The sequence below is a fragment of the Rousettus aegyptiacus genome, unplaced genomic scaffold (genome assembly GCF_014176215.1).
Source record: "Rousettus aegyptiacus isolate mRouAeg1 unplaced genomic scaffold, mRouAeg1.p scaffold_m13_p_4, whole genome shotgun sequence".
NCBI lineage: Eukaryota > Metazoa > Chordata > Mammalia > Chiroptera > Pteropodidae > Rousettus > Rousettus aegyptiacus.
Window position 1 is genome coordinate 47,341,463 of NW_023416307.1, and position 13,286 is coordinate 47,354,748.

General features: G+C 43.1%; 1 protein-coding gene across 4 annotated transcripts in view; it reads right to left on the minus strand.

The window, feature by feature from the left end:
• The window catches only part of MB21D2 (Mab-21 domain containing 2), a 97,316-nt gene extending 87,722 nt beyond the window's left edge, over window positions 1-9,594 (minus strand). Inside the window, exons 1-2 of one of the 4 annotated variants that reach the window (XM_036218788.1) lie at window positions 8,929-9,005; window positions 712-773 (exon numbers count right to left, since the gene is read on the minus strand). Coding sequence is in view for 2 of the 4 variants with exons in the window: in XM_016136342.2 (XP_015991828.1) it covers window positions 8,929-9,139 (211 nt within the window). In the remaining 2 variants the exon portion in view is untranslated. Of the gene's footprint in view, window positions 1-711 lie in introns of all 4 variants that reach the window. The other 3 variants (XM_016136342.2, XM_036218787.1, XM_036218786.1) reach the window with 3 other exon arrangements.
• Window positions 9,595-13,286: the final 3,692 nt, after the last annotated feature.

A 13,286-nucleotide genomic window follows, 5' to 3' on the forward strand; every position in this document is an offset into this window, starting at 1 on the left:
TGAGACAGGGCCTCACATAACGGCATAATTATAAACTGTCCTTAAAGAAATCACTCAGTTAGCAAGTACTTACTCTGGTCCATTGTGAACACTGTCACAGACCCTAAGAACCAGTTGGGCAGGGCCTGACAACAAGATGAAGAGAATGCATACCTACAGGGCATGTACTTACCCATTCCACTCTCAGCCAGCCTCACCTGCTATATATACCTAGGTTCAGGGAGAGGGTAGAAAAGCCCAGAGAGGAATGAAAGCTGCTACCCTTGCCTTTCCTGGAAATACAGTCTCACCTCAGTGATCCATGAAAGACATCAGAAGGTAAAAAAAGCCCACAAGCTCCTTGCAGCCCGTGCTATAGTAGAAGACACTCAAGATCTGGGTTGAGTCCTGTTCTACAACTTATTCTGTGACCTCCAACTAAGTCACATCACTTTCCAGACTCACCACTACTCCCATCTGTAAATGGGGGCTAATAGTTCCCACACAACCTTTCTCAAAGGCCTGTCCAAAGAATACCATACCATACCAATTGTGAATATGTACTATAATCTATACAGCACTATACAAAGGTGAGTTATTACAACTGATGGCAAATAATAGTAGTTTACACTAATAAAGAATTGCTACAATTTGGATTCCAGAGTAAGCACCCAAATACTTGGAGGTTGACTGATAAGCATAGGGAACACCTCTATGGGAAAGATGACTTACCCTTTCTCTGCACTCTGTAAGGAAGGCCCCAAGTGCAGGCATGCAAGAGGTCCAGAAGTATCCTAAATGCCATGGAAAAAAAGTCAGTGTCTATAAGAAAGGGGGCATTCCACAAGTCACTGTATGCTGCTCTCAACCAACAACTGCAGTAATCACTTGGGACATTTCTTAAATTGCCCTACAGTAAGTCTGAAGGGTGTTATTCTTGGAATCCACATAAAACTCCCCTATCACATAAGGAGATCAGATCAACATTATCCTGACTCCAGAAAAGATGATCTAGTATGGCTTAAAGGAAAGGGAAAATCAGAGACAATGTCATAAAGTCCTCATTCCTTAAACAGAGCCTGAAATAAGAAGCTTCACAGAGAAGTACTCTTTTAAAGTGAACCAAGTCCTACCATGTACATGACTCCAACGGATGCTGCAAAGATAAACAAGCCAGGGATTCTTTAACCTACAGTATAGGGAAGAATGTGCTAAGGGATATAAAGGGGACCAGATGTTAGGAAAACATGGAGGAAAGGTAAATTTTTTCTCCTTGGAGAGATATAGGAACGCTTCGTGAGTCAAGTGACATTTAAGGTAAAGGTGTCAGAATGCTGTCTTTAGAGGCTGAGACTCTTAACTGCCTCTGTGACATAGATGTCTTGACAGGCTGGAAAAGCCTATGAACCCCTGCGAAAAATAAATAAATAAAAAACAAAAAATAAAAAAGACATTTAAATGAATATGATAAAATTACAAAGGACTTCAAAGAAAATTAGTATTGAAACACAAAATGCATTAAAAAAAAAATCAGTGAGAGTACCATATGTGATTCTTTACTAATTCATTAAATAAAATCTAGCAGTAAGTCTAAAATCCACCATAATTTCAAAGCAGCAATAAATGGTTATTGAGATATCTATAACTGTAATGTGAAATGAAAATATGTGATTTCTGTTGGCAACAAAAGCAAAAAAACAGAGGTACTGCTAATACTACTATGGCTTGTTACCTTTTTTATGGAAGGAAATACTACATTTCAGCTAGAGGTTAATAAAAATGAAGATATATTTTTTTTTCCCATTCAAGTTCACAGACTCCATGTTGTTTTCATTGACCCAGGGTAAGAAATTCTGATAGAGAAAACAGTCTAAGCAAAAGAAGAAAGTGAGAAATATGGGTAGCGTTACGTAACCGTGCAAAGACACAGCTAGTAGACAGCACTGAAAGGCAGGTAAAATCCTCAGAAGTCACCAATAGAAAGGTTCATCGCTCCCAATTATTAAATCACTGAATGTGATCTCAGTTTTATAATAATATCTTCTTTTGGAATAAAAGAGAAATGAAAGAAATGAAAGAAGCTAGGAGAACATCTTTCCATAGGTTTCAAGTTATAGCTTGAAACCTATGGTATATGACAGTATGTTGATGAATTTACCCCCAAAAAAGACATATTCAATACAAATACTGTTATGTAAAACTATACATTTGTAAGTATGAGTGGGTGTAAGCATGTATATAAACATAGATGTCTAGAAAAATGTACATCAAGTACCATTGTAATTATAATTTGGAGATGCTTGGATTTTCTATACTTGGAAAATGGGTAAAAAGAGTCCCAAAAGAGGTTGGGAGACTTACTCAGGGTAATATATATACTACACAGTACAAAACAACACAGAGCTGGTACCTGAACTCAGAAATGTCCTTCTTTTGTACTGCACACAATTTTTCAGATTCACAATTTAATGTGCCTCAATACATGAGGTCATGCACCACACACATAAGGACATTTCAGCCAACGATGGATCACATATATTATGGTGGTCCCATAAGGTTATAACTGAAAAAGTCCTATCATCTAGTGATGTCCTAACTTGGAAGTACAATGCATTACTCACGTGTTTGTGGTGATGCCAGTGTATGGCGTTCATAAAGACTACAGTAGCGTACCATATTGTCCTAGGCCTTCACATTCACTCACTACTAAATAACCCAAGGCAACTTCCAGTCTTGCAAGCTCCATTTATGGTAAGAGCCGTATACAGGCATGCCATTTTCTATCCTTCATTTTTACTGCAACTTTTCTATGTTTAAATACACAAATATTATTGTTACAATTCCCTGTAGTATTTAATACAATAATATGACATACAGGTTTGAAGCAACAGAGTCTACCATAAAACCTAAGTGGATAGTACACTACACCATCTAGATTCCTTGTTAAGTACACTCTATGATATTCGCATGACAAAATCACCCAATGTATTTCTCAGAACAGATTTCTCATTGTTAAATCACACATGACTGTAATTATTAGCCCCCACGTACATATTCAGACATTGAGGCTCCGAGTCTGTTAAGTGCCTTGCCCAATGTCACACAGCAAATAACAGGAATTGTCAGGGCTAGAATCCAGGTCTCCTCTACCACTTATGAGGCCAGAATACCAGCATCATTGTTAAAAGCAAGGGTTTGCATTAGTCTGTCCTACTATGCAACTTACTTGCTATAAACTTAGGATATTCTTGTATTTTTCCAATCCTATGGCTCCCCATAGTTCTTCACTTCAAAGGGTTACGGTATGATTAAAAGGTACAATGATATGAAGTCCTATTACAACTGCTGATTGAGTGCACTCTAATCATCTCAATCATTATGCCTCCCTGCCTCTGTCCCAGATGGAAGGTTCTAGTTTCAGGAGCCAGCATATGTATCTGCTCATTAGGCTCAGCAGCCTGGTTCTAGTCTCAAAAGTCAACTGGGATCATGCTCATTGTGCTAGGAGCAGCTCCACTGAATGGGGAATGCACGACATCAGGCCTAACACAGGACAGGATGTCAGAGTGCTGAGCAGCCAGTTTGGAGATCTCTAGGGATTCTGATTCAATAGGTCTGAAATGGGACCAGAGATTCCAAATTGTTAAAAATCTCCAGGAGAGTCTAAAGAGCTAACATTAAATGACAAGTTCTCAGTCTGACAAGAGAAAATCTCACATTTCTGTGACTACAAAAGGGCCCCAATCTAATCTAGAGCAATGCATTATCCAATGTGCGACACAACAAGGGCATCACCGGAAGACCCAGGATCATCACAAACCCAGGGCTCTTCTGTCAAGGATAAAGGGCAGCAACCATGGAGGAGAACTGAAATCAACCCGAACCAGCAGCAAAAATAAACGTCGGAGGAACCTCTCTAGCCTAGATGCATAATATTTTCAGAGCTGGAACAGACTTCAGAGATGATCTTGTCCATTATACAGATACAGCACATTAGCAATTTGAACTCTAAGGAAGTCACCAAGACTTGAAGGCCCACAAAGCAATGATTCACAGTAAATTCCCTCAATAAATAATGCTAGATGAATACATAAAGACAAAAGGGGTGTTCATACATTGGAAAGACAGGGTTTCAAAATAACCTACTCTGAAGATATATAGAAAGTATCTAAAAATACAGTAGGTCTGGCAGCACTCAGAAGTGCCAGACCATAAGTTTAGAACTTTGAAGTGTCCGTGTGGTATTTATGGCCTGAAAAGAGACAAGAGCCAGCAAAATTATTTTCCTAGAGCTGGTGGGCAGAGGAGAAGAGAGAAGGATCTCCAAAGGCCCGTATGAATTTGGCTCACTATTTTGTCCTTAGGACCCTGCATACCACTCGCAAGCAATATAACAGTCAGTAAATATTTATTGAATGCATGAAATAAGTAAGAGAGGGAAAAGAAGACAGAGATAGTCAAAGAGATAGTCTACAGGCTAAGGTGGCTACTGAGTGTAGCATTGCCTAGGGAGTGAGGCCTGTTGGTTGCCTGATTCAAGAGCGATGGAAACTGACTGCTAGTACAGTGAAAGGAACGTGAGCTTTTGAGTCAGATACACCTAGGTTCAAATTCAAATTCTGTATGATCTTGGCATAAGTACTTGACCTCTTTGAGCCTCAGTGTTTTATATTAAAAAGGGGATAATACCACCTACTTCATCTCCAAAATAAGCATGATGGTATTTATCCTTACAAAGTTGTTGGAAGAAAATTACGTGAAATAATGGATTTATGCAAAGTAGCCAGCATAATGGCCAACACACAGTATGAGCTAAACAAATGGCAATGCATGTTAGAATTAATAATGTCCTCTATAGCCACAGCCTATATTTTCCTAGGCTGCCTCTAATCATACTCTATCAGTTTTTTCCAATACCAATATGTAAATCCAGTTTAAGTTTACTAGATTTCTTAATAATGCCCATTTCTTTAAATAAATAATAAAATCATGTATACATTCCCTTTCAGTTTACAAAGTAACTTTACAATCACACATAATTCTGAAATGGTGCATTACGGTTATTCATATTTAGTAAATGAAACACTAAGACCATTCAACCAGCAAGAAGCAAACTAAAATTGGTACAGATTTTAACATTTTATTATAATGGCCATCATTTTCTTAATCATAAATTCAAACAAGTGATTTCATTATGGAATAAAACACTTGAACTCCGACTGCTCCAGAAATCACCTCAGATGCTGCTTGGATCACCCTACTACTTATAGCTGAAATCAGACACAAAATCCTGAAAGAAGAGGCAGTAATTTTTTTAAAACAAATACTTAATGCATCTATTATTAATAGTCTCAAATAGAAGAGGAACATAAGTCAGAATCAGGCCAATGTATGTTTTAGCAATATCTCTCCCATTTATTAGCCACAGGACCCTCAATGATTCTTAACCCAGTAAATTTCCGTATCTTCATCTTTGTAATGGAAAGACATTATTCCTAAGGTTGTGTGAAGTCCCTGGCATTGAGATGTAACTTATAGTTACTCAACCAGTAAATTATAGCTACACTAATAACAATGCCATGGTACTGAACATTTGGACTGTAAGCAGTCTAAGTGACCACTCGTCTTCCTCCTGGCTGCTTCCTCTAGCTTGGGCATACCTCCTGTTCTGCATCTGTTCAATGGGGATACAACCAGTCTCCATTCAACCTCACCAGGGAATGAAGATGACAAAAGAGCTGGCAAGGACATTATGCAAATACCAAATATTATTAAAACATTAATGGCAATTTCTATGAATTTTGATAAATGGTATTTATTATGTACTGCCAGCCCCTCATACAGTCTGGGCTCTCAAATATTAACCAGATAAAAACAGCAATCATTTTCCTAAAAGACCAAGGCAGAGAGAAAAGGAATCTAGATGATTCCAGATAACATCTGTCTCAGTCAGAACCTCTGTGCACACAGAATATCAGGACAGGCCATGGAGACCACAGTGAACACCTCAGGCTCAGATCAACTCCACGGCCTATGTAAAACTCAGTTTTGATATAACAGTGGAGTTTCTTGGTGCTGACAAGTTGCTGACTATGACAACAGTCTACTCCCGCTTGGCTCTTCTACAGATAGTTACCTCCCAACTAGACAAAAACAAAAAGAGTCTGGGAAGCTGGGGGGCCCAACAGTCTTATTTAGAAAGTGGCTGCCTTCTGCCAACTGCCTAAAAACAAAGGTAGCGTTAGCCATAGCTTCACTAAAGAGGCTTGCACCAAACTGCTCTGCCATTTCTATCTGTGTGAGGGGATAATATTTTTAAGCTGTTGACAGTCCTCAGGTATAGCTCAGAGGCAGAACAAAGCCAAGAGGACTCGCCCCCCATATCTCCCAGAAATAAAAGCCTGGTGCCACTCCAGTGACACCTTAACAAGCTGAGGATCATTAAGACACCTCATTCGCATATTCATGAAACACTCAAGGCTGTGGCAAGTGAAACAAAATGCACAAAAAGAGATTTTGTTTTTTAAGCCAAGCTAAAATCCACTTTAGAAAAAGTAAATCCACACAGGGACCCTTGCTGTCTCCAAACCTTCACTTGTCTAGAGCAGCCAGCACCTCATTAAGGAAAAGCAAGAAACTCACAAATGAATGCAGCACAACACACAGGCAAGCTCATTTCACCATCTGCCTTCTAGTGTCCAGAGGGGCAAGAGGCTTAAATGACACTCCTGATTTTTCTCTCCTGCAGGTGGAACTATCAGATTCCCAGGGGGCAAGAAAGACTTCTCTTGCAAGGTCAATTGGATAAAAAGAAACATCAGTCAGGATCAGGCCATGTATGTTATAGAAAAGAATTTCGTTTACCTGAGAAAACAATGCCATTTGTGACATTAAACATACTCGTAAATTAAGCACCCTGAAATAAGTCACTCTTCATATCTGCGTAAAGGCTTTGCTAAATCAGTGCATCAACTGTGGGGGTTAGCACAGTTCATGATGAGGTACACATTTAAACTTACCACTCCTCACACTCCCCAACCCCCCCCCCCCATTTTCTATTCCATGCCTCTCCTGACTGATGGTGACCCAGCAGCTTTTTCTACTGAACCACCTATGGCAGGAGACACCGGAACTGATGCAGGGGCAATGGCAGACTTCCACTATTTATGTCAAAAAGAAAGGCCACCATTAAGCAACTTAAATAACTGTCTTGAACCTTCTCTGTGCGACCCCACCCTCTTGAAAATCACTGTGCTGGTTTTCAGATCTGGTATCATTGTAAGCTTGTAAACTACCCTGTGGAAGCTCACTCCCACCAGGTTGGGGAGTTATTTAAAAACAAACAAACAAAAATTCATCTAAAGAGCTGAACGGTCGAATATCTCAACGGAGAGCTTTTCAACCCCATACATGATCCAGAATACACTTGGGGAGTGTGGAGCAATAGGTAAAATCCGGTCCCAAGTTATAACATGCTTCATACAACTTCAAAGCATTACTACTACGAGACGCCACACGCTCAATTTGTATTACCAACACACACACACACACACACACACACACACACACACACACACACACACACACACCCTCTGCCTCCCTCCCCCCAGACACACACGCACACGCAGCTGGGTTAGGGGGAGGAAGAAAACCGAGAGGGAAAGGTGCCTATGACAGAACCAGCAACAACAGGCAGCCGGCTGAAATCCAAGTAGATGGCAAGAGAAAGGCAAAAGCTCTGTCTTCCTCTATGGTCAAAGACCTTTTTCGGTCAAATTTCCCACTACCTGGGAAATCAGCTGAGGATGCACAGTACACAGAGATTACGTGGTAGGGCAGCGCTAATCTCGAGGTCCCGGTTCTGCGGAATGTTAACCGCCAGGCCACCTCCTGCGTGCGGGCCAGGGTTGCACTGGTGGAGCCACGGGCTGCGAGGGAGGCTCCCAGTAGCGGACACTCATACTATACCACAGTAGCAATAATCCGAACGACGGGACACCTGCGGAGGGATCCGGTCTCCCAGGCCAGGCTTAAATATTTTCTTTTACAGACCACTCAACAATCAGTTTAAGAACCTGTAGGTGCCGGGCTGTGGGGTAGGAGTGGGCGGCACATTTCTAACCCAGGATGTCTCCCAGATTCTGATCTCCGGCGAGCGCAAGGACAGCACACAAAGAGGAGGGGGCGGTGCACTCCAGGGAGTCAGAGCTCTGAGCTCGGTCATTTTCCAGCTGGGAATTAAGAATTCCGAGCTCCGCCAGAACCCTGGGGAAGCACCGGAAATGCTTCCGACCGCTTTAAAGGGAAGTCGATTTGCAAATCAAAGTTGCAGGAACTCCGGGCGCCCAGCCTACTTCAGCAGGTTACTAGGGAACACCCAACAAGTTTGGCCACCGGGGGCTCGGCATGACAGCGCCGCGCCGCAAGACTAGAGAGGCAACTTGTCGCTCGGGCGCGGAGCCAGAGCCCCACGCTATCTCTGCGCCCCAAGCTCAGGAAAGGACCCGAGACTGCGCTGGAAAGGCGCAGGTCCGAGCCTCTGGAGCCCGATCTCTCGAATGAAAGGCGCCGCCGGGTCTCACCTGGACCTCAGTGCTTCCAAGGGCCTCCCTCCACCCCAACACTGAGTCGTTTCACCACGAACACTTCACCTGCCTCCCAGCCCTGGCCGGTGAGAAATTAACAAAAGCGCCAGCGAACTGCGGGGGAAAGGGACCCGGCGTAAAGTATAGTAAGGAGCAGAGATGAGGCAGCTAGCTCCGCTTGCGCGGGAGGAAGAGAAGAGACCGAGCAGAGATGGCTTATACTCCAGGCACCCGGCTCTGGGAAGGACACTAAGAAGAAAAGAGAGTGCGAGAACGGGTCCTCTACCCCGCTTCCCATGACAGACAGACACACACACACGCGCACACACACACACACGAACACCTCCCCCTTTTTCCTCCTTACCCAGCATGGAAAAGATGAAATCCTTGGCTGTGTGAATCTCCAGCGCTCTCTGGTCGTCGTATTCCCGCTGGTCGTGCTTCGTGAATTCTTGGATGAGTTTGTTCAATTCCTCCACCCGCGCTCCAGACCTGAAATCCAGCTCCGGGAACGCAGGCTTGTTGTTACAGCCCAGGGAGGCTGCCTTGCTGGCGGTGGGAGCCGCCATCTTCATGCAAAACGCGCCGAGGAGCAGCTCCGCGGCCGCGGCGGCACCCACCCCCGCCCCCCACCCCGCCCCCCTGGGCCTCCTCCCCTCGCGGGCTCCCTGGCCTCGGCCCCGGCCCGTGGGCGGGCTGGCGGGCGGGCGTCTGGGCGGGCGGTCCCAGCTCCGTGCGCTCCAGGCGTCCCGGCTTCGGAAGGAGCCGGACTGCAGCGAGGGTGCTTGTGTGGCCCCGACACCCTTTCCTGCGGCCCCACGCCGGCCCCAGTGCCGCAGGTCCTTGCCCTCCCCTGGCCCTCGCTGGCAGCAGCGACAGCGGCCGTAGCGCCAACCGGAGCCTCCCTCGGAGCGAGGAAAGTGAAGTGGAAACAATGTGAAATTCACCAGCTCTGAAATCAACAAGCTGCCGGCTCCCGTGTTACGGAGCCAGCACCAGCGTCCCCATTTAAAGGGATAGCGTACCCAGTGGGAAAATAAATAAATAAATGACAGAGGTCTGCGCGCCTGTGCCACTTGCCAGTCTGTGCTCGGGCAGACGTGCGAGGTGTGGACATACTCTTTCACTACCTCCACCCACTTGGGGGGTGGGGGACGGGAGGGTGGGGGGAGGCGAGCAGAGCTTGCCGAGCGCATTCAAGGAGAGGGGAGTCTTCCTCTAGTTTTAAGGGCGGTTTCCTGGACGAGGACATCTGTTTGGGAGCGTTTTCATCTCAAGAACCCCAATGCTTTTAGATGGTGAAGGAACCTGCCTTAAGGATTATGAAACCAATCTTCTGCCCTATTCTGCATAGATTACCAAACATGATAGGATTAAGCGTATCAAAAAAAAAAAAAAAAAAGTGCCCACACTGCCCCCATGTAGACACATAATGGGAATTAGCCACTGAATATCCCTACCTTTGCACTAGGTAATTAATTTTCCTGGATAACAGCTTATTCAACTTAACATGCAATGAGTTAATAAGATTCAATTTGTTCCAACAAAAAGCTAGGGAAACTAAAGCGTGGGTGTGGTTGTGAGAGGGGGGAACAGAATGACTTGCCCTAGGTTCCAATGAAGAGGTGAAAATTCGATTCCTAAACAAACATAATTTTTGAGCACCCACTATTTGCCAGGCAGAGTGCCAGAATCTGGGTGGACAGTGAGAAGCCAAAGGACATGGTTCCTACAGGTTATTTATATTTATTTGACAAGGCAGCTTCCACCTAAGTCATGGTCCTTTACCAGAGCTCCCCAAATACCCAGGCCACCAACCGGTACCAGTTAGTGGCCTGTTAGGAACCAGAGGCACAGCAGAAGATGAGCTGCTCCCCACCGCTGCCACGGCTGCCTCAGCCCTATCTCAGATCATCAGGCATTAGATTCTCATAGGAGCAGCAGTCCTCAGTGCCAAAAATGTTGGGGACTGATGCTTTAGCCAGAATAGGACCTCAGAGGTGTTTTCAGTGTTTGTGAAGTTTTTGACTCAAACACTTAGGAGGCTTGTTGGTTCTTAGAAACAGAGGTAATTCTCCAAATCCATCTGTTCTCTATCCCACAGTACCTGATTTAGGCAAGACCTTTTTCATTTACTCACCTAGGTTTTCATTGCCAAGAATACTAACAGTAGTCCATGCCTTCCCCTATAGAGTGGAAATGATCATAATTTTCTATCTCATAGGTCTTTTTAAAGGTTACATGAGATAAAATGAGTCAAGCGCTTAATGCAATGCCTGACACAATAAGTACTTAATTAAATGTTAGCTGCTACTGTTGTTTTTATAAACTTTTTCCCACAGCATTTAGCTCTACATAAGGGTCCTCAATATTTGTTGAATCAAATAATGAGTGGAGAACATTGGCATAATCAGTTAATTTATTTTGCTTTCAGTTTCTTTTGAAACAAACCTTCTCACTCACTCGATATTAAAAAGAAAGAATACATGCCCAGATAAATGCTGATGGACTGATGAGGTAGCTACTTTAATCTTCTGGCTTTTGCAGGTTTGCTATGCTGCCCTGACTTCTCATCTGAGAGAGTATTAACATTACCTGGGCAGTGGTATAAGCTATGCAAGTGATTAGAACTCCAACACAAAGTGATCCACTCCCCTCTGTGAATGCTTCTCTCATGATCAATGGTAGGCATCTGTGAAACAGCTGGCTGAAGCACAGTCATTCTGTGAATCAGAAGATCCTAGTTAACCCATGCAAGGAACATCCTCCAACCTACATGAGACAGTTTGAAATAATTCAATAGTCAAGACACTTTTTCTTTGTTAATTTCCAAAAAAAAAAGCATGAATGAAGCATGCTCCTCTCTATTTCTACTTTTTTTGGAGATACCTATATTCACTGAAAGAAAACAGTCAGTTAGCAAGAATTATTCCGATTGTGCCTTACTTAGCCTTGGGTCTTAAATGTTTTGAATGAGTAAGTCAATGATTCTTCTTCTTCATAGTCTCTCCTACTCTCCATCAGCCAGATCAGAATTCTATGAATCATTGGCCTTCAGTAAGCCTGTATATTTAAAGGATGTACTGAATAGTAAACTAAATACCCTTTATATGCTCTTATAGAACTCCGATAACATAGTATATGTTGGGAGCCAGGCTGCCCAAAGTCAGAGGAAGCCCCTCGCCTGAATATAGGAACGACTCAGACCTGTAAAGATAAATGTCCTTCCTGACATTGCCCGGGAGACTAAGGTTCCAGGAACTAGAGACAATAGTATAATCCTTTCAAAACAGCTAGCGCTTTGCTCACCTTACCAAGATAGATAAAGAAAGTTAAGAAGTTAAGACGTCTTGTGATTAGGTAACTCCCGCCTAAAGCTACATGCTCCCTCCCTTAAACCTGCCCCTATATATGTAACCCCCCTACTTACAATAAACGAGACTTGATCAGAAAGCTGGTCTTGTCTCCATTCTTTGCGCCTCTTGTCCCCCTTCTCCTTCAGTCCTAGGACCTCCGTTGACTGTCCTGCGGGCCGGGACAAGTATAAATATTCCTTGCCAAATTAGTAAAATAAGGAAAGAGGATCAGGAATCACAATTTCTTGAGTTGGTCGGGAGAATTTTAACCTCTGGGTCCTTAGACTATGAGTGCTGTCTCTTGACCTTTATAAACACTGCACTTAATACAGTTCCCGTCTCATCTTACGATCTTCATTGATATGCTTGAATGAATGAATGAATGAATGAATGAATGAATGGAAAAACAAATTAATACCATCTCTTAAAGTCCAGTAGTAATGTTTGCTACAATTAAATATCTTAACGTAAGCTATCTATGGTTACCCAACAATCACTTATGGATTGTTATAAATGTAGGTATTTCTGCTTGAGTTCAATTAAGTGCTTCTATTTCCGTGTGTGTGTGTGTGTGTGTGTGTGTGTGTGTGTGTGTACTACGCATGCTATGGCCCAAGAGAAGGAGGTAATAGAAAGTAAAGAGGAGAGAGAATAATTATTAGATGTTAAAGAGTGCCTCAATCTTGAATAAAATGCACATTTCTAGAATTTTGACAAATGACTCAAGAAAGGTCAAGAGAGTCTACCATCTAAATGAGCATTAATGTAGGTCATTCCATTGCTTGCTCCTGCAGCATCAAACGGACCAAAGAAACTTTCTGCCTTTCAAACTGCTATCCCACTTGGAGATATAACTGCGCCTTTACTTTCCCACTCTGAAATTCTATTAGCTTGTGAAAGAAGCCTTCTTCTGGCTTCTCTAGAGCTGTTTGTTTTTAAATACAGCTCTAAAGTTCTGTGGCAAACTCTCAGCCATGAATAACTGGGCTGTGCAGAGCATGTATTAAAAATAGCAAGCTCCACATCCACATGATGGATTAACAAAATGTAATTTTAAACAAAGATTCTCTGGTCTGACAGAGATTTAAATAGCAGCCCAGGCTACAAGATTTGGCCTTCTTGGGCAGTTAAATTTTCAATAAAAGTCTAACAAATGGAAATGGCCAGAACTTCCTATTTGAAAATGTAGGCAGGAAAAAGAGAGGCGAACATCATAGACGTGTAGAATGTTGGCAGTAGAAGGAACGTGGGGGATAAATTTCATCCTCCACCTTCATTTTGTAGATGGGAGAACCAAGACAGAAAGGGAAAGGAAACATGCTGAAATAGTGGAGATCGTTCCTATTTTTCATACTAACTTCAAATT